A 21,366-nucleotide genomic window follows, 5' to 3' on the forward strand; every position below is an offset into this window, starting at 1 on the left:
ATCCCTGGCAGACGGCCCCTGGGGTGAGAGCTTCTGGAGCATCTCCGGTGTATGGGCGGGGCACTGTGCTTCTGGGAGCTTCCAGAAGGTTCACCCCCAGTCTAGATCAAGCTGTCCAGTCCACACCATGCCTCAAATATAGCAGAATACCTAAATGGGCAGATTCTGTTTCTTACTCCCCGCTCTGTCCCCACTCTGAGTGCAGTGCCTGGTACCTACTAGGAGCTCAGGAAATGACCTGTCCAGTGACTGAATGACTGAGTCTGCCCAGAGGTAAATTTGCCCACCCCTTACTGGGAGGCAACAGCTCTGTTGTCTCCACCACGAGCCTCAAGGGCAGTAACCACATCTTAACCATCTTTGAATGCCTATAGCCCAGCACAGAGGCTGGCACAGGGAAGCTGGGCCCTCAGGGTTTGAGCACTGGGCCTGGGCTTCGAGGATACTGACCTGCTAGGACTTCAAGTACCACTGGGGCCTCGGCCGCTCACCCACGGCTCTCCATCACATTGTGGAGAAAGCCTCCAACCCTCAGCCTGGCATGAAAAGCTCTGCACCTTATGATGCCTCTGGCCTCTTCTGTCCCAATACTCAGTGTCCCACCTGCCCCCGACCCCAGCTCCAGTTTGCCACCTCCTGGCCTCGGCTCACCTGCTCACGTCTCTCCCAGTCCCTTCTACGTCTCCCTCCCTCCTCTGGGAAGCCTTCTTGATCAGCTCCTCCTGTACCCACCACACCCCTGCACACACCTGCACTGAGGCACCTGCCCCTAATAGCGGTAACTACCCATCTCCCCCCTGGACTGTGGACTCCTCAGGGCCGGGGCTCAGGGCCATGCATACCCCATGGGCACACAGGGCCCGGCAGGGTGGACGCCATAAATGTTTGCGGAATGAATGAACGAGGCCTACCCACCAGCCCACCAAGCCCTCTTCCCATGAGTTCCTCAACAGGACATGGGGCATTTCCTCCAGGATGTCCTGCTGTGCCCTCACACCCACCCAGCTGGGACAAGATGTTCCAAACACCTCCAGCAGCAGCTTCCCTTCAGCCAGCCCCGAGACTCCGTTCGCTGTCACCACGGAGCACAGTGGTGCCAGGCTATCTTTCCTAAGCACAGCTTGATGAGGACAGCCCTGGGCTCAGGAAACTTCCACGGCTTCTTCTGTTCCGCAGCATTAGGTCTGTGCTTCATTCTTGTAAGTTCTCCGAGAGGGCTGGTGCTCCCTCCTAGGCTACCTCACGGCCCGTGAGCTCCCCACACACCTGTCACTCTCATCACAACAGGTTCCCCTCAGGCTCAGGACCAGCCCCTGCTCAGCTGGGACCCAGGGCCTCCACTCGTGCTGTTCTTCTCGCCAGGAAGCCATCCCCCTTTTCCCTGACTCTCCTCTGCAGACTTGCCTGACTGCTGGAGCCCTCCCTCCCTTGCTGCCACTGCGTAAGCGTCAGCCTCTCCTGAACCAGGCTGTGAACTCCTTGTACCTCTTCCCGCACCTCTGGCCCGCTCCATTCCTGGTACCCTCCAGAGGCTGCAGACGGTTGCCTGATGGCCAAAGCGAGGGCTGAGTGTTGGCGCCAGGAGTCCCCCGCAGAAGCCCAGGTCCCTTGGGGGCCTCACCTCCAGTACTCCTCGCTGGGGCTGGTCCTCTGGAGGGTGTGGTTGAGCGCGTGGGAGAGGTTGCCAGGCAGGGCGGGAGGCCGGGAGCCGTTGGTGATGTTGGAGGCATCCAGCACGCCGGCGCAGTCGGGCGAGTTCCAGGGGTTACTGCAGTAGGCCCAGGGCAGCACGGGCGTCATGGACGAGAAGAAGTAGTAGAAGGCGATGCAGATGACCACGTTGTAGTAGATGCCGATGTACGTGGACACCACCATCATGCCGTAGCCCACACCTGGGGGAGGGGAGGGGCAGGAGCAGCCTCACACATCTAGCTGAAGGAGGCAAGGCTAATTCTGAAGGGCCTAAGACGCGGGCTTTCATAGGGTGCCACAAGAGAGGCAGCTCAAGGCCTTGGCAGGGGCAGGCTGGGGGGCGAAGGGCCTTTGTGTACGCACGTGGTAGGAAGAGAGGGTGGAGGCCAAGTAAACATGGATCCCAGCATGTGTCCATGGCCTTGGCCATTGATGTGGGCCTCAGGTTAACACCAGTGTCCCACTGGGGTTGGCAGTGTTTATACAGATGGGTGAGTCACCATGGTCCCCAGAGGCCCGTGTGTGTGTGTGTGTGTGTGTGTGCGCGCGCGCGCGCGCGCGCGCGCGCACCCCACCCAGGCCTCACCTTTGAACATGGGGCTGATCCTCCAGACCCCCAGGCAGCCCTGACTTGCAAACTGGCCGAAGGAGAGCTCCATGAAGAAGAGTGGGATCCCACAGAAGATGAGCATGATGAAGTAGGGGAACATGAAGGCACCTGGTGGGCAGGGAGAGGGATGGCTCAGGGCGGCTTTGGGGAAATCCCACCCTCTTCCTGCTCAGAACCGACAACAAAACCTTTGCAACTGGCTGGGCCCCCAGGAGGGTGTGCCACGCACTGGGCCGGAGCCTAAGTCTGAGGCACACTGCTCACCACCTGTCTTTGAACCTGACAGAGGCTCCCAGGAAGTCTGCTCTGAGTCAAACCCAGGGCCCAGAGCCACCATGTTTGGGTGGGATTTGATGGCTTAACCAAGCAATTTCACACACATTAGTCAATGAGATCCTCAAATATCCCTGAATCATTTGGGCGGGGGGCTGCTGAAACACAGGCAGTATAAAACAGGGAGACCTGGGAGTTTGGGTTGCTTTTCTCTACCTCTCCTCCCCTCGAGGGAGCAGGCTGCCAGGGTCCGGGGTGCTGCACCTTAGGTAAAGGGTACCTAAGCCAGGGATGGGGGCAAAGGAGATCAGGGCCAGAGGCCAGCCTGTCTGGAGTGTGTGCCGTGGAAGGGGTGGCTGGGCCCTGGGGGGTGGGCTCTATCCACGGGGGTGGTCCCTGCCCTGTGCCCGCTGGCTACCTCCCCCGTTGCGATAGCAGAGGTACGGGAAGCGCCAGACATTGCCCAGGCCCACGGCATAGCCCACGCTCGTCAGTACAAACTCGATCTGGTTGCCCCAGTTGCCTCGTTTGAGGTTCTGGTCCTTCTTGGTGGCCTCACTGGGCACAGCACCATTCTGCGGGAACAGGAGAGAAGCTACCATCAGCAAGGCATTTGCATGTGCGGTGCCTGACCCTTTGGGCCTCCCCCAGTGGGGACACCATGGACCCTCCAGGCCCCCACCCCACCCCGGGCTTCCCCTCTGCTGGCAGGAGCTGCAGGCAGGCCCGGCAGAGGACGGGAGAGGGAGGAGCGGCCGCCGGAGGGTGCCAAGCCGGCCTCCCTCACCAGCCCCCCGGCACACTGTGCCAGGGGCACCAGCCCACCTGAGCAGCTGCTACCGACATCTGAGAGGTGGGACACTGAGAGGGAGCTCGAGTTGAGGGCCCCCCAGCGCCAGCCCCTCCCAAGCCTCCCCTCTCCCCTTTGGGTGAGGATCTGGGAGCAGCTGAGCCTCATACCAAGCAGCCAAGCTGGGCTGGGCACAAAGGGGCCTGTGTCCAGACAGCCCCCCCAGCTGCGGCCACCACATCGCCAGGCTGAGCACGCTGCCCATGGCAGGCGGCTGCGGGGGAGGGGACCCGGACCCCTCCCCCAACTGAAGGCTTTTTCCGGGGGGCACACGGTGGGCAGGGCTGTAGGGTGGGGGAAGGGGGAAGCAACTGAGCTGGGCCAGACCTGGGGAGGGCATTCTGGGGCTCAGGATGGGAGGGCCAGGGGAGCCACCTATATTGCCCATGACGGGGGCGGGGGCCCTGGGGAAGCTGACCTGGGCTGGGGGATGCTGGCCATGAGTTGGGGGGAGGAGACCAGAGTTGTAGGCACCACGCCAGACTTGGAGGACAGACTCTGCTAGGGGAAACAGAGGGAGTGACTCTAGAAAAGGGTCTCTGAGCTGAGAAGAGGCGGGCTGCGGAAGACAGGCTGGTCAGGAGGGGCTGATGAGGGAGTTTGCCCCAAGGGAAGGCTGCCGGGCTGGCCTGGAGGAGCTGCGAGGCTGGATTGGGTGGTCTGAAGCCCCACTGAGGACCCTAACCCCACCGTTGGAACTAACCCAGTAAGTTCCTTTATAAGTGAGTGCACCCCTCCCCCATGCCCTGGCCTTTCCACCCCCTACCAGGTGAGCTGGAAATCGAGCCACCCTGAGCCAGAGCCTGAGGGGTCAGAGGTGTCTCACTAAGAGACAGGGACCCCAAGAGTCACCAACAGAGAAGTCCAGAGAGCCCTTGAGTGACGGAGACAGCCTCCCAGAGATGGGCTGTTCTCCTGAGAGAAATGGCCAGGCGTCCCTGGAGGACACCCAGGGTCAGAGACACAGCCGTATGGCCTCTGAGGGGCGGCACTGCAGTGACGCTGACCCTCAGCTTGAAACAGACATATTCAAGGACAATAGGCACACTGGCCAATAAACAAACGGGCCTGGTGCTTTGACACGCTGTCGGACCCTGACACTGACCAACAGATGCAGAGGGGAGGAATGGCCTCCCCGGGCCTGCGCCCTCCGGAAAGGTCCATTTAGGAAGGCAGGCACAGGAGGCCCCGGCACCCGGTGGTGGCCCCCCAGCCGTGCATCCCTTGCTCCCGCAATGGGTACATCTGGGGGGGGGGTGCTCTGGGCTTGCACACCACGTGGGCACTACAGCACAGACACCCTTGTCCTGCACATCCAATCCAGCGTTGCCCGGAGAAGACACTGAGCCTTATACCATCCCGGAAGGTTTGGGGGCACAGTACCAGAAACCGTGGTGCTCCCTTCAAGGAGCACGCAGAGCCAACCGGCAGAGCCTGTGTACTTTCATTCATGCAGCCACGGAGGTTTACGAGCTCCTACTATGTGCCAGGCCCTGCACCAGGCTCGGGGAATTCAGCAGTGAACAAAACACACCCCTACCCACTCAGAGCTAGAAGTCCAGGAGGAAGTAAGCCATCAATGAGATAAACACATAATTTTGATACGCAACTTCAATGTGCCCACAAAGGGGAATTTCTCAAGTCACAAGAGCATGGAAGGGTGACAAGGGGCAGGGCTGGGGGCTGGGTGAGGTCACAGAAGGCCTCCCTGATGAAGGGGCTTGAAGGCCACCTTGCCTCTGGGAGTGGGCGGCTCCCAGTCCCAGTGTGACAGGTCCTTACAGAATCCTGCCTAAGCCTGTCACCACCTCCCAGGGCCTTTTTTTGGGACAGGCCTAGAAATACCTCAGGGTCAGGGGAGCATTTTTCCAGAGGGTGTGAGGCCTGCTTGGGGTAGTTTATCCATTCCCAAACAAATCCCAGCCAAATAGGGCTCCTATATGTTGATCCTACAATAACAGTTTTATTCTGTCCGAGGCTTGTTTACTTAGGGGCACAATGGGGGATTGTGGCAGCTGTGGAGTACATGGGTGGGGTCACGAAGCAGCGGTTACAGCTGTAAAAGAGACAACTGAGGGTCCAGGATGGCCTCATGGGCTGGGCAAGGGCAAAGCCTCTTGCAGAGACCGAGGTCCCCAAGGCCTGAAGTTCAAGGCCTCTCTCCTGGCCCCAGCCCTCTGACCAAGTGCAGCGGGACCAGACTTGGACCTCTGAGGTCTGCTGCTTCCCTGGCACGGAGGGGGCGGGGAGAGTGATGATGCCCCCAGCCGAGTGCCATAGGCAGTAGCTTGCCTGAGCCCTCAAGAGCCAGTGGTCACTCCATTCCAGAGCAGCACGCCCCTGAGCCTTGTGCTAACCAGTTCAGCGCTGCCGGCTGTGACCTGGGGAGGCCAGAGCCTGGGGGACAGGGGCTTGGAACTGGGGATTGGGCTGCGGCGGGAAGCAACTGGCAACACTAGGGGTCTGCTGTGCAGAAGGCGCTGAAATGACGCCCTGCAAGTGGTGTGAGGAGCTCGCGGCAGAAGCAGCACCATCTGCTGCTCCCCGGCCCTGCGGTGCCCCATTCAGGGACCGTGGCTGGGGTGCTGCCGCGGGAGCCTGGTCCACAGCTAGGCCTCTGACTTTTAATTCCAGTGCGAGCTATGCGCAGGCAGCCTGGCTGGTGAGGGCATAGCGCTCAACAAAGGACAGAAGAAGCCAACCTTCCTCCAAGTACACTGGAGGGAAGGGTCCCTCTGTAGGGGGGTGGGGTGGTCCTAGGGGCTCTAGTTCCCTTCCTCCTCCAGCCCTCCTCTGGGGACGCCCCTCCACTTCCTTCCCTGGCAGCGACGCCCAAGGCTGGTGAGCCTTTTTCAATGTTGCACAACTTTTTTTCTCCTTGCATAATTTTCCCCATTCTAAGCCTCCCATTTTCTTGATCTGCTAGGTGGATGGCGTGTCACTGATATTAACTGTCCCTGCAGAGGTTGTTGGCTCTGAGGTGCCCACGAAAGAATTTCTTTGTGCTCATGGTCTGACCCAGACTGGTGGCCTGTCTGCCTAACACAGCTTGGCCCCGCCGACTGGCCGGGCTCCAGGCTGCTCCTGCCATCACCCACCTCCCACTGTCCGCCCCTCGCTGCTCTCCCTACCTCCCTCCGTTGCTCACACCTGGGTGGTGAATTAAACCATAGTGGCCTGGTGCCCCTCTGGGCTGCTCCCCTCCTCCTTGGGCTCCCTGGAGAGCCATCCCCCTCACCTCTGACTCGCCCGGTGAGCGATCTCCAGGGCGGGCACTGCCCTGCCCTGTCCTGTGCCCGAGCTTCCCCAGGCCAGGCAGGATGCAGGCTATGGGGCGTGCCTTCCATGGCTGTGTGGGTGGGCTGGCTGATCATCCTCCGTGACGCCTGCCATGCACGGACATACACATATAAAACCCTCCATGCCCCTTATCCTTAGAAGCAGTCGTTGACCTGTCTTGGGTTCACAACCTCCCACCCCTTTTCCTGCCTAGAGGGGTGAGCCACACCGAGCAGTCACTTATGTAAGTCCTGTCCATAGCCCTCTGCCCTCTACTTATTCACGGGTCTGGATGAACTCCTGGAATTAAGGCAGTTCAGCTCTGAGGGCAGAATCCAGATCTCCCTCTATACCTTGGGCTTGGCAGGGCGGGACCCTGCGCTGGGGGTTAGAAGCCTAGCATTCTAGAGCCTGCTCCCCCAGCAGCCCTGGGCAAGCCACTTCCACTCTCAGCATTCAGCGTCTTTACCTGTAAAATCAAGGGATAGACAGACAACCTCAACAGATCTCCTAATATTCTGTAGCTCTGCCCTGCCTGGAATTTGCTATTTCTGACTCTCTCCTGTATTTTCCATTAGTTCCCACTGGCTTTCTAAACAACTTAAAAAAAAAAAGTTGTTATTGCTTTCTTTCTGATTATAAAAGCATTATAAGCTTATCATTAAAAATAATTGGAAACTACAGCAACGTGTAAAGAAACAATGCTGCAGAGCCCGCTCCCAGTGGCGGCCACCAGCACCACCGCAGGCGTGTCCCTTCCTTCTTCACGCTCAGACCCAGAGGCAGCCCAGGATTCTACCCTGGGCGACGGCTGTGCTCTGGCTCCCGACTCCTGCCCTCCGAGAGCGGTGTCCACGGGATATTTCTGTGAATTGTGAGCTCTGCTCTCGGTGGACGCTGAGGAATCCTGGAGCAGCCCGGGCAGGGCGGGCCCCACTAGGATCCAGCAGGCTTCTTGTCCAGGACTCTGCAGCCCCAGGGTTTGCTCAAGGGATGAAGTCCCATCCAAGACAAACTTTGTGGAGGAGAACGGGCAAGACCCTACATCCCAGACTGACCTTGAGCCAAATCCAGATCACTGGCAACTTTCTCTGAGTCCCAGTGGGGAATTCAGGCAGAACAGCCAGGACAGTAAACTGTGGCTGCCTCAGGAGACCCCGTGACCTCCTCACACCCCTTGGTTCTTGTTTCCCCAACTTCTCTCCCATCGGTCCAATCAATCCAGGAGCCAGGCTGGCCCTCAGGCAACATCTGCGCCGCAATGACAGAGCCTTCCATCTTTCATCTGGCTTCGCTCATCCAGACATGGGAAAGAGTCAAGGACCCAGGCTGGAGCAGCAGGACCGTGGGAAAATCTACCCCAGACCCGAGCAGGATGCAGGGGCTATTAGTGAGTGCCTCTGGCTTCAAGAAAAACCTCCGAGCACCTGTCAGGAGATCAGGCCCTCATATAGGAGGTGAGAGAGGCAAGGACATGCCCGGTGCTGTTTCGTCCCAGAGCCCTGATTGGCAGAGAGTGATCTGCCAATATTGTGGAGAGCAGACAGAAGATGCACCCCAGGCATGCCAGGCTCCACTCCAGGCCCGAGGAGAAGTGATAGGGCCATTGGGTGGGCTCTGCTTCTGCCCTGAAGCCCAGCAGTCATGCCCTGCACTGTGGCAGCCGTGAGCAGTCTCTGCCCTGCTCGGTTGGCAGCGGGCTGGCATTCTGGAAAGTGGCTTTGGCTTCTGACCCTGGCAGTCCTGAAGGTGGAGGGCAGCCCTGCATAATGTTTCTCCCAAATGCAACCCACATCTCGCCAGAGGACATTCCTTCTCTTGCCTTCCGAAGGTCAAGTCAGGATGCCCTACAGGGAAGAAAGGTGGCTTTCCCAGTCCCCTCTCCCTCACTGCCATCAGTCCCATTGTGCCTGACATCCCTGACCATCCCTGGCTTCCAGGGAGGAGGGCACACCGGTGCCCCCACCACCCGGGCACTTGTCCTAGACACTGGCGAACACCGCGTGGGGTCTCTCTCCTCGCAGCCGAGACTGTCGCCCCATCCCGTTCCCCCACCCTCACCACTGAGTCCATGTAACAAGTCCCCCTGCCCCCTCACCACTCTCCCCATAGGAGTAGCTGCCGTGGCACAGACAATGGGGCTGTATTGATTAGTACAATTCCTGGGCACCTCCGGCCCGTCTCCCCGGGAGCTAGGACAATGCAGCTTTGATACACAGAGCAGATTCTCAGCAGGTCCTTGGGCTGGGGGAGCCCTCATACCCCCATTCTCCTCCCCCGTGCTCCCTCCGCATAGCTAACTCTTCCCGCTCCTTTGCACAGTTGCAACTTTCTGGGTCACTTTTGCTGGTGTCTGTCTCTCTGGCTGGCTGTGCCTGCCCCTCCCTGGCACAGACCACTCAGCCCCTCTCCCCACCCCCAGCCCTGCCTCCCAGTCCGCCTGGCACCAGAGACGGGGCTCGACCTCCTGGAAGGTGACTGACCTGTTCTGGGGAGGAGGGGGCCACAGGTCCCTGAGCCGCCGCCATCCCAGGGTGAGCACTTGGAGCGGGGTGTGCGTGTCTCCTCTCATTCACACCTCTGCCAGCTCCGGGCGACACTGGCGCATCCCCTGCCTCTTCCACTGCTGGCTGGGCGGCATCAATTACTTTCACCTCATCTCTTCCTGAAGCTCTGCCTACCCCCACCCCGGCCCTCCCCCTCCAGCCAGTCCCCACGCAGCCCAGCGCGGGTGCTCCACAGTTAGAGTGAAGCGCAGGGTTTGTTGTGTTTCTCCCTTGTTCCCAGCAAGTTATTGGAACAAAACACATACACACACACACACTCACAACCACAGGGTGAGGCAGAGCGGGCGTGGAACTGAGAGAGAGAGAGGGCGGCTCACTCCCATTCCAGAATGAGGTCTGGGGCCCAGATGCTTCTGAGCGCATAGGCCTGGCACTTGGTGGGCTCCTGGGTACCACTGGGCACTAGAAATGGTGAAGGAGAAGGGGGAAGGGGGCGCAACCCACAGGGCACTACCAGAGCATCTCAGACTTCTTAGAATGCTGTGGGCTGGGGGGTGATGGGTCCTGAAGCAGTCCTCCCAGGAGTTGGGGACTCCCAACCAGCCAAGATGATGGAGTGTCCTCATTAGAGAATATGACTGACCATGTATAAAAGCTCTGGCTTAGTGAACGGTGCTGTCACCTGTCTGAAGAAAGATGGCATTAGCCAAGAGGGTGGCTGTAGAATAAGGACCTTTGAGGATTAGTACTGCATCACCCAGAACCTGAGGTGTTCCCTCTGGGAGTGTGTACCGAGTGGGCTGGGCACAGTCTAGCAGGTGTCACCATGGCTGGGGTGGAATGTCACTCAGACCCATCCAATCCCTCTTCTCTGAGGCCACACTCACTGGTCAGTCTCCAGCGGATGCTGAGACACCACAAACCCGTGGCCAGGAAGGTGGGCACGAGTGTTCTGGTGCTGGGAAGGCATAGCTCTTTTTGGAAACTGATAGGTTGGCAAAGGGTCTGGTACATGGTAGGATCTTAGTAAACATCGGTCAAGTTGAAGCATGTATGAATTCTGATGTAAAGGACAGCTTCCCTGTGAGTTTGGTAAGTGAGGTGACCCCAGTGGGAACATGGCAGGATGACATTCTTTTTAAAGGGCAAAGGCTTTAGAGTCAGACAAGCCTGGGTTCAAACCCCAGCTCTGGCAGTTCTCACTATATATATCTCCTTAGGCAAGTCACTTAACATGTCTGGTCTTAATTTTTTCATCTCTAAGATGGGGCTGATATCCATCCATCTTTGAAGCTATTAGCATTATTAACAATAGTAACAGATAATACATATTAAGTGCTTACTATGAGCCAGACACTGTCCTAAACACTTTATATATATATTAACTCATTTAATCCTTCCAACAGCCCCTTGAGATAGGCATGTTATTATGCCCATTTTGGGGAGGAAGATGGGGACTGACCTCGGCTCAAGCAAGTCTCCTAAGAATGGCCTCAGACTCCACTGACTGAGCTGTTCCCCGGGCCAGCCTCATGCAGCCGGGCCCCCAGACACGCTCCGCGGACTTCCTGTGAGCCCAAACTGAGGGCCAAGGCCCTGGCTGGGCCGCTGGCTCCAGGAAGGCCCAGTCACCCATGATGCCCAACTGCTCACTTCCACCCAGGGTGGGCTCTGGGCTTTGGCTGCCCTGGCCTGGGCTGGGTGCCCAGAACAGGCAGCCCTGGCTGGACAGCTTTCTCTGGCTCTGGCCATGGGGACAGGAGGCGGCAGCAGCCCAGCTGGGTCCTGGCAGTAATGAGGCCTCATTAGTGGGATCCAGCTGCCCAAGCCCCACTCAGGGAGGCCGACTCCCCCAACCCCGCCTCTGACTTTTCTTAATAAGAGTGGGCATGCCTCCAGAGGGCCAAGGAGTCTAGGGGCTTTGTTGTACCCTGCGACTCCGAGGGAAGGTCCTGCCGAGCCAGGACTGGAAAGTGCTGGGGGTGGCGGGGCTGCAGGGAAGCCGTGTGAGGGGAGGGGAGGCCGCAGGACTGAGTAGGTGGCCTCCAGGGAGGCCGGGGAGGGGAGGGAGACCAAGGGGAACGGAGGGCAGGTTCTAGGTCCGGAGAGGAAGCCTGAGGAGGTTGGGCCTTTTCCTCTGGATCTAGATATTGTCCATTTCACTGGGGAGGGGGTAGTTGCGCATCTAGGATCGTCTAGTTGATTATCTAAGTCATTGCTCAGGCTGTCCTGGCTAGGAGAGCACCTTCTCTGTGCTAGGCCTTACAGAAGGAGAGTGCCCACTGTGTGTTGGTGCCTGAGGTAGAAGACCTACTGTGTGTCAAACCCATGCTAGGAAGGCACACAGTGTGTGCCACATCCAATGCTGGGAGAGCTCCCACTGTGTGCCAGGCTCTGTGTTACGAGAGCACCCACTGTGTGCCCGCCCCACAGGGAGCCCTTGTGGTGTGCTGGGTCCTGCACTACATGAGTGCCCCATGCATGCCAAATTCTGTGCCATGTGAGGACCCAATATATGCCCAGGCCTGAGCAGGGTGAGCACCCACTGTGCGCCTTGCACTATGCTAAGTGAGTGCCCAATGTGTGCCATGTCTGTACTAGTTGAGCACTTGTTACATGCTGGGACTCATGCTAGGTGAGTGGCTGGTAAGTGACAGGCCCTCTACCAAGGGAGGGCCAGGTGGGTGCCAAGCCTGTGCTTGCTGAGATCCCGATGTGTGTCAAGCCCATACTAGTTGAGCACCCGCTACATGCCAGGACTTGGGCTGGGTGCGCACCCACTGTTCACCAGGCCCTGTGATGGCTGCTGCAGACAAGAAGTATCCAAAGCCTCTTGTCAAAGCATAACAGAACAGGTCGGGGTGGGGCAGCCCCAGGTGGCCTGTGGCGCTTTCAAAGCCTTCTAGGGGGGCTTCCCTGGTGGCACAGCGGTTAAGAATCCACCTGCCAATGCAGGGAACACGGGTTCAAGCCCTGGTCCGGGAAGATCCCACATGCCGCGGAGCAACTAAGCCCGTGCGCCACAACTACCGAGCTCTGCTCTAGAGCCCGCGAGCCACAACTACTGAGCCCGTGTGCCACAACTACTGAAGCTCGCACGCCTAGAGCCCGTGCTCCGCAACAAGGGAAGCCACCGCAGTGAGGAGCTTGCCCCCGCTCACTGCAACTAGAGAATGCCTGCGTGCAGCAACAAAGATCCAACGCAGCCAAAATAAGCAAACAAACAAACAAGTAAATAAATAAAATAAATTAAAAAAAAAAAAGCCTTCTAGGACGATTCAGATGTTCCGGCACCCAGGGCTCTAGCCCAGGTGACACTGCTCTTATTCATCATGAGGCTTCCAGGAGCAGAAGCAACCAGTGCACTCAAAGATGTTGGGAGAGGCCAGTGAGGCTCACCAAGGCCTTTCTGCCCAAGATGCTGTATGAGTGGGGAGCGGACACAGGGGAGGGGACTGAGTTGGCCAGCTTGTGGACTTGGTGTGCAGCTGTGGGGTTAAAGCTGACCCAGTAGGGCTCTTCTGTCCTGGGCTCCTCTCCTCCAGCTCCCTGTCCTCCGAGCCCCAGGCAGCCCGGCCCCACATGTGTATAGAGGCACTAGGTCTCCACGAAAGGACAACCGCCACCCCCCACCCCCAGTGCCCCCAAGCATCCCAGCTGCTCCCAGGCTTGGAGGCACCCCGGCCAGCTGGGTTCCTGCATGGCCCTGTCCTAGGAGCTGCTGAGGCGTGAGGGAGGCAGCTGAGCTGGCCTGGCAGAGACCATCTGGGCTGGGAGCGGGGGGAGGGACACGTGCGGCAGGCATGTGGGTCTGGGCACGTGCTGGGAAGTGGCTCACCATCCACGGGGCACCTGCCACATGAAGAGCCCAGCAGAAGCTCCAAAGATGACACAGGGTGGACACTGAAGAGACCCAGGGGACCCATGTCCTCACACCCAAACCTGGGGCAAAGGGGGATGGAAGTGAGGACCCCATGGCAGGGGCCAGCTGCCTACTCCCAGCCTACCAGGGCACAAACGGCAACAGAAGCCACAGACCTGGGATGGTCCAAGTGCCACTGGCTTCCATGCATGGCCCTCAAGACCCTCTGTTCCGCCCCACCATGGCATCCAGAGAAGGAGCAGCCTCAGTCACTCGCCCTTAGGGGACCACAGGCACCTAATAAAGTCCGGGCGCAGCTGCCTAGGTTAGCTAGGAGAGATGGCGCTCCTCAGAGGCTGTATCCTAGAGACAAGCACTGAATGGAGGCGGAACTGGTTCCAAACTGGGCCCCGAGAATAGCGGAGCCCAAGGTCATAGGCAGAACCGAGAAAGAAGCAGGAATAGAATCTCGAGCAACCACTGGGGGTGCCCAGGGGACATGCTATGGAGCCTCAGACGCAGCAGTGGCGGGCAGAAGTCAAAGGTCAGAGGGCACGGAGGAAATCAAGCCCCAGCTATCTTTAGGCACATCCTGGTGCTGGGAACAGGCGTCCCAAGGCAACATTCCCTTCCACAGACGGGCTGGCCTGCTGGCCGGCAGAGCCCAGGGTCCGGGAAGCTCAGCTCTGGCAGGGATTCTGGGACCTTGTGATTCACGCTCCCTATGTTGCCCACGTGGGTTCCGCATCTCTCCTGCCTCCCTGCCCCAGTCCTTTGAGGGTCACTCCAGAGAAAGTAGAGCAGCCAGTACTGACTAGTGTAGAGTACTCGGAGGGTTTCTTAAGTTTCATGGGACACAGAATCTCCATGTAGGGAGGGGCAGAGCCACAGCCCACTTCCTGCAACAGGCCCATGGCAATTCCAACACTTCCGGGAAGGGTGAGGCCGTTTTTGATTCTATCACAGCATCCACCCCCTAGCAAGTATTCAGGTCAGGAGACCTCCAGCTCTGCCCACATCTGAGCACTCAGAGTTCAGGTTGGCTGAGGAATACTTTGAGAAGCTTAGTGCATTCAGACTTGCTCCAGTCAGGAGGGGGCCAGACCAGAGCAGGTCTGAGGGGCTGGATGCTGGAAGTTCAGAACAGGACAGGATAGAGGGTCCTGAGCCTGGAGCACGACTGTCCAGCTCCCTCCCCCAGACCATTCCTTTGGACCAAGTACTTCGAGTCCCAGAAATCAAATCCCTGGTGAGGGACAGGGCTTGTTTGGGGAGGGCTCGGCAGAGACCCTAGGCCAATCAGTCTTTCACTGAATGTGAACAGCAACCCGAGAATCCATGTGGGGAAGGCAGGAGCCACGGGAGGGGCCGTGCTCAGTCACTGGCTTCCTCCCCTGACAGCTGCCCAGTGTCACTGGTTCCTGAGGCAAGATCCCAAGAGGAGGAATACAACCACTGCCCTTGGGGTATTTTCCTGGTTCCTGATTCCAGTGCTGGCCTGTTCCGTCCATCAGTGAGCCGGCCCTGCTCTTGCCCACTGCTTCTCACCACCTCTCCTGCGCTCTGAGAGAGTGTGTGGCTTGGGGCAGGGGGAGAGGGAGGCTTTCTGAGGAGGCCTCAGGAGAGGATTCGAAATGAAACGCTCTATGTTACTTTTCAGAGTGGAAGAAGAAAAAAATCAGACAGGCTCTGAGGACCCCTTGATCAGCACATGCTGAATGCTCCCCACGGCAGGCAGAGCACAGCGTTGGGTATCAGCCACAGGACAGCCCTCCCAGCAGGACTGACTGCAGCCTTCTCTCCAGGGTATCTTGTGATGAGGGCGGGAAGTGTGCCTCGTGCCTCCTAGCATGGCTTTCGGGCTCTGTGGTGAAATCCGCACTGCTATGGGCTCGGAGCCATGGCAGCATCTAACCTGCTGTGTGAGGGGCTGCCCACCTGGGCCTGGGACAGCCCTAGCACTCAGGAGCCCTGGCAGTGCCAGACTCGGGGCCCCATGGAGCCTCCTAGGCCCTCCTGTCAGGGCCAGCAGCTGACGGCAGGCCCCAGAGGGGATGGTGCTCATGAACCCCTCCTCCCTGCAGTCCGGTCCCTGTACTCACCAGCATCGCTTTGGCACCTTTTCCTACCATGGTGGTGGTGGGTTAGGGGCTCTGGAGTCCCGGACCACACTCACAGGCTCTGTTTCTAGCACCTTTCAGAACACAGGCCTCAAGAGCTGTGGAGAGAGCAGAGAATGCGCTGAGGATTTGGCCCAGGAAGGCAGGGCAGGACATGTGTGGCCCTCAGGGCTCTTCAGAACAGGTAGTGCAGGGCCCAGACCACCAGCTGGCAGGCCCTCTCTTCCCTCCCACCCTGGCCCAACCCCTGCCAGACCATTTCCTGTCCTGCTCATTTCTGGATGACCCTCAATCCAGTTCCTACCTCACTCTTCTCCCAAACCTTCCCCTGGATCCCTTGGTCTCCAGACTTCCTGTCCCAATGGGCAAAGGTCTATTTTTGACTCTCCAGATGCCCAATTCTACAAAAGATAAAAAATGAACACAGAACTGGCACAGGGTCCAATTCCTTCATCATCTGTGTGAATGGCTTCAACCTTTCCCCTGACGGGGAGTCAGCTTGGATCAGCACATGCTCCCCAACCTCGCCCCAGCCAGGCGTCCAGGATGGTCCTTCCCTATCCCGGTGCCACTCAGCTTGGGCTCCAGGCAGCGGGCTCGTTGTTATGTCGCTAACTTGGACCAGAAGCTCTAGGCACACCAAACACAGCATGTGCAGGCACAACGCCGCCACGCCCGTGCTCAGGCTGGCCCCTGCCGAACACCTTCCCTCCTGTTCACCAGGTGCAATTCTACAAATCCTTTAGGAGCCTGCTTAAGTGTCGCCTCTCCTCTGTAGCTTTTCCTGACACTGCCCCCACCCCACCCCACAGTGAACAAACTGTCTCCTCTTTTGTGTTTTGTGCAGACTTCTACCAGTGTCCTTATCAACTCATTTGCTTACGTCTGTCAACCATGGGTTGGTTGGCCAGTTCCCTGAGGGGTTGGATGTGTTTCATTTACCCCTCTGTGCCCAGCACCTGGCGCGGTGCTCAGCTTGCGGGGAGTGTTGGTGGAACTGAGTTGAAGGGAAATGGGTAAGGCTGAGGCCTTGGAATGAGGGGCCAGGTCAGCCGGAGAGATCTCGTAGGAAGCCTCTGAGAGGCGAGGTGGGGCTGGCGAGCGGGAGGGGCAGACAGACGGGAGGCGCGGCCATGCAGCTGCTGGTGTCTGCAGGTTCAATGTTGGATGGACGCAGACGGAAGAGGAGGGAGTTTTTGACAGGTCACAGGAGCGGAATCAACCTTCAGGGAGCCTCAAAGGATTCTCTTATGGGAGGAAAACCCGGGGTCAGATGGACAAGCACATTCACCCTCCATAGGGCCTGGTCCTAGGAAGGACTGGGGCCTTCTCTGGGTCCTCTCAAGGAGTCGCCTCTACTCCAAAGGCTGTTTTGTGCCACTCTGCCCCGCCTACAGCCACCTCAAGGGCCACCTCTCACCCACAGGCCCAGGAAGTCATTGGAAGGCTAGAAAAGAGGACGAAGAAGCTCTTCTTGGCTACCTTAGGCCTTTGTCCTGGCCACCAGGTGTCCTGCATAACCTTCTCCCCAGACCCGAGCCAGGTAGGGATGTGACTTGCGACCATTTCCCTTTGGTTAGTCACCCAGGCCGGCCTTCCTGCCTCTCACTGTTCCCTAAAGAGGTCCCTGCTCGTGGCTTTGGTCTTCTGTGGGCAGTCAGAACAGGGGGTGTGGTCTCTTAGAAGATCATACCCTTGTCTTCACTTACCACACCCCTCCCTCCAAGCTGTAAACTCTAGATTTGCTGTCCTCAAAGCTGTCCCTCTTCAGCTAACAGATAATAATGACAATAATGATAATAATGACAATGATGATAGTAATGACAGCAGGTGGCATTATTAAGAGCCACCTCACTGGTTGGGCATTACGCCCTCTGGTCAGGTGAGTAAACTGAGGACACTCCGTCCTGGAACCTAAGTTCCAGGGTGTTATCCCTAAGCACTGCAAATACAGCCCTTGTGGTCAGGGTGCTGACAGATTAGTGGAGAAAAGATTGCTTGGGGGCTGCTTCCAGGACAATGAGTTGGGTGTAAAGCTTTGCTGCTTCTCCTGCTTCTGCCATTTCTGTTAAACGGCCCCATCCATCCATTCAAAAAGTACCACCTGAATGCCTACGATAGGCCAGGCCCTCTTCTAGGGGTTGGGCATCCACGTTACCCAGGCACCAGGCCTGCCCCTAACCCATATATGGGCCACTATTGACAAGCTCTCCATCTGTGCCACGTGGGTCAGAGTCAGGTTAGCTTGTGATAAAGAGCTTGGACTCTGGGACCTGGAAGGAGGAACTGGCTCTGCCACTCACTAGGTATGTGACTTCAAGCAAGTTACTTAACCTCTCTGAGCCTCAGTTTTCTCAATCTGTAAGACGGGGCTAATCATACTTCCTTTGTACATTCTGAAGTTTGTGCTTAATTTTTGACTCAACAAGTCCTCCACTTTTTCCTTCCCTCCAATCCATTAATCTTCCCAAAGTCCTAAAGCCCTGATTCCCTCCAACAGTTTTCCACAGCCAACAGGATATGGCCTAAATTGTTCAGCAGGCATTTAGGGCTGGCCACAATTCAATTCATTTACTCCGCAAATATTTATTTCGGGCTTGCTCTGGGCCAGATCTGTGCTGGGCACCAAGAACTCTTCAGTCTCTGCCCTCCTGCAGCTTACAGGCTGGTGGGGAAATGAATGAAACTGGTGACTCAAATGTGTACAATTAAAGCCTACAATAAAGGGTGTGAAAGTGAAAGATCTTCTTGACGAAAATCTACACCAGGGGGGCCTGGCCTTGTCTGAGAGTTACAGAGGACTTTCCTGAGGAAGTGATGTTTAAGAGTCAGAGGGGGATGATTCGGCAACAGTGAGCAGAGAAGAGGAAGAAAGATTCAAGCAAATGAAATACTATGTGCAAAGACTGTGAGGCTGAGGCTCAGATAGTGAGGGAGAAAGTGGCCACAGACAGAGGTGGATAGATAAGCAGGTTCGGGGTCTTTGGGGCCTTGGTTTTGGTCTTTATCCTGAGGGCAATGGCAGCTATTGAAGTCTTTAAAGCAGAGTTGTAACTGTGAGGAGGAGCAATTGGTGGAAGGTACATTTTGAAATCATCACCCTAGATTAGTGTGGAGAAAGGACTGGAGGGAGGAGAGAGGGAAGAGAGGAAATCAATTAGGAATAGGCCAGGCCAGGGATGAGGGGGCTTGGCTCAGGAAGGTGATGCTGGGGTGGGGAGAGGTACAGAGATTTGAGAAAAATATACAAGGTAACTTTGGTAGGAGACTTGGTGATGAATTGGACTTAGGGGGTGAGGGATAAGGAGGGGGTCTCTGGTTTCTGTTGGTATAATAGGAAGAAGCCTGTGCTAGTCCCAGAGACAGGAATGCTGGGGATGCTGCAGGTTTGGAGTGGGGAGAGGATGAGCTGGGTTCGAGTTGCCTGTCAGCCACCCAAGGGAGGATGGGGAGAGGGTAGTCATAGGACCCAGCCCACCTTTACTGTCTCATTGCTCAGTCTTCCTCTCCTCCAAACAGGACTGTCAGGTCAATGAATTTTAAGGGTCCATCTGGGCCAAGCCCTGGAGTCCTCGCTGGGGATGGAAAGGTGACAGGTTCTTTCCTGGCCTTCAAGGACCTCACAGTTTAGGAGAGAGATAGAGGAGGAAACATAATCTCCATTCACTGTGACGGAGGCAGTGGAGGGGCTGTGAGAGTAGCGGAGGGCCCTAGTTCTGCCTAGATTCAAGGTCGGCTACCTGCAGCCACTTGTGGCCACCTGTGGCCACGTGGGACTGTTCAGCATCCCCAGAGGGTTCTTGTCTTCATGCCTTTGCTTAGGCAGTTCCCTCTTCCTTGAGTACCCTTGTCCCCATATCTATCTGTATATACCCCACCCGTCTTCAAAACCTGTCCCAATGCCATTATCATCAAGAAGCCTTCCTTTCTCCTCCCACTTGCAGTCAATCTTTAAATGCTACTCCCGGTTACCCCCAAAGCACGCTGTGTACATCTGATTAATATGCTCCTCACACGTAGCCGTTGCAGCATGGTTACTTGTGTCCCAATCTGCCTTCCCCACCAGCTGGAGAGATCATCCAGGGCAGAGGTGTGACTCTTCTGTGTCCCCAGAGCTGGGCACTGAGCCTCAGTCGCAGTGTAGGCCGAGTAAGGGGGCGTTTTCTCTGCGGTCCTTGGAAACATTTGGGCATGCTCAGTGTCGCTCTTTAGTCCCTTCCTAGAACCAGTCCCCTCACCCACTATCCTCCAATCTTCTGACGCTCCCTCACTTTGGGGTTCTTTAACCTCTCATGTCCTTCTCTCCTTCTCCACTCCTCGCTCCCCAGCCTTTATCTTCTAGCGGCCGCAGCATCAGGCTTGTTTCGGCAAAGACAGACCTAGGCTTTGTGCGGGAGCTGTCAGAGAGCTGGGGACGCGGCTCCTTTAAGAGTGACCAGCGAGGGGGCGTGGCCTGCGGAGTACAGGCCCGAAAGGGGGCGCGGCTCCTTTAAGAAGCGGCCGGCAGGCTGAGAAGAGGCCCTGGAACGGCAGGAAGAGGCGAGGTCGCTCTCGGAGCTGTAGCACCGCCTGGAGCGCCCAGATTCCTCGAAGCGGGGCGCGTCCGCCTTAATCGGGGTGCGAGGTGTCGGGGGCGGGCGTTACATCAGCCGCCACGTGTGGGCCTCTCAGCTGGTGCGGAGGCGGCAGCCCCGCCCCCGCTCCCTGCCGTGGAAAAGTACCCGGGCGCCCAGGTCCCCGCCCCCTTGCCCCGCCCCCGAGCCGGCTCCGGCCCCTCCCGGCCCTCCGAGAAAGCCCCCCTCCCGCCTGGCCCCGGCCCCGCCGCCTGCTCCCGCGGGCCGTGGCTGCGGGGTGCGGGGCGCCGGCTGGGAGTGGGCGCCCCAGGCTGCTAGGCCCCTGCCCTCACCTGCGGCCGCCTGGGCCCGCCCTACGCGCACCGGGAATGAAGGTTGGGCTGGGGAGGGCGCGGGTTACAACCCCCAAAGAACAACGCGGCCGTAGCCCCTTCCCAAAGTCGTGGCCAGGAGCCGAGGACAACAGCCCGAGGGCACCGAGACTCCCTGGCGCGGCTTCCCGGGACCTGCTGGCGCGCGGGAACCCTCAACCGGCCGCCGAGTGGGCGGGCAGATAGTGAGGCAGGCCGGCTGGAGGGGCCAGATAGGCAGCTTGGCCGGCCAGCGGCCGGCAAGGAGATGGAGAGCAGGAGCCCGCATGAGGGGCGCAGACACCCGGCCCACCGGTTCCCGGCGCCCGCAGGCCCCTGGCGCGCAGACCCACTGGCGCCTCAGACAGAAGCTCTGGTTCCGGCGCTGCCGGCACAGCTCCGCTCCCGCAGCCCCGGACCGAACCGGCGTCGGCACGCGGCTCCCCCTCCTCCAGGAGCGCCCCCCGCCCCGCGCCGCCGTTCCCTCCCGCTTCAGCTCCTTGGTGACAGCGGTGACACCCAGACGCGCGCACCTACCCCGACCTTTCCGACGAGACAGACATCCCTGTACGTGCACCCACACTCTTACCCCCAGATGCCCGCATGCATGCGCGATCACACACACACACACACACACACACACACACACACACACACGCTCGCCCGCCCGCTGGTCCTGGGGCTCAGCCCCGCGTAGCCACCAAACACCCAGACCGACGGCGGGACAGACAGAGGCGCGGGCCGCAGCGCCCCCTTCCCCCAGGCGCCTTACCATGCTGCAGCCCCCGGCCCAGGCTTGCTGGGTCCGCACCGCGGTGCGCCCAGGTGGCTTTCTTAAAGGGAAAGTTGCATCAGCCTCCTGAGGCTCAGTGCCGCCGCGAGTCCGCCCGCCCCGCCGCGCCGCTCGTCGCTCCTCCTGAGCTTGTTGTGTTTTGGTTTCAGGGAGGCGGGGGCCAAGAGTTTGGTGAAAGTTTGGAGAGTGGAGAAGGCTTGGGAGATCTAGCCAAGTCCCTCCCCTCTCCGAAGAGCTCCCCTGGCCTCCCTGCGCCCCCCCCCCCCCATCTCATCCCCACCCCCGACGACTTCTCAGGCTCCTCCTCCCAGGGAATAAAATTACAAGTTGCTCCTGCTTTCAGATGATTGATCCCCACGAACCCCTGGGAGTGGGCTCCGTAAAGGAACCCCCTTCTCCGCCCCTGCCTTGCTGCCCTTCAGCTGGGGCCCTTGGAGGAAGCAGATGTCCCCTTCG

At 58.5% G+C, this 21,366-nt stretch overlaps 1 protein-coding gene across 6 annotated transcripts in view; it reads right to left on the reverse strand.

Moving 5' to 3' along the window:
- Nucleotides 1–21,133, reverse strand: part of SLC6A9 (solute carrier family 6 member 9) — a 31,280-nt gene extending 10,147 nt beyond the window's left edge. Inside the window, exons 1-6 of one of the 6 annotated variants that reach the window (XM_068539724.1) lie at nucleotides 20,890–21,133; nucleotides 15,176–15,291; nucleotides 3,844–3,923; nucleotides 3,077–3,150; nucleotides 2,279–2,410; nucleotides 1,622–1,892 (exon numbers count right to left, since the gene is read on the reverse strand). In XM_068539724.1, coding sequence (XP_068395825.1) covers nucleotides 1,622–1,892; nucleotides 2,279–2,410; nucleotides 3,077–3,150; nucleotides 3,844–3,923; nucleotides 15,176–15,205 — 587 coding nt within the window. In that variant the 5' untranslated portion in view covers nucleotides 15,206–15,291; nucleotides 20,890–21,133. Of the gene's footprint in view, nucleotides 1–1,621; nucleotides 1,893–2,278; nucleotides 2,411–2,993; nucleotides 3,151–3,843; nucleotides 3,927–15,175; nucleotides 15,292–15,497; nucleotides 15,595–20,889 lie in introns of those variants that run through there. The other 5 variants (XM_068539723.1, XM_068539722.1, XM_068539726.1 and 2 more) reach the window with 5 other exon arrangements.
- Nucleotides 21,134–21,366: the final 233 nt, after the last annotated feature.

Source organism: Eschrichtius robustus, chromosome 3 (genome assembly GCF_028021215.1).
Source record: "Eschrichtius robustus isolate mEscRob2 chromosome 3, mEscRob2.pri, whole genome shotgun sequence".
NCBI classification, from domain to species: domain Eukaryota; kingdom Metazoa; phylum Chordata; class Mammalia; order Artiodactyla; family Eschrichtiidae; genus Eschrichtius; species Eschrichtius robustus.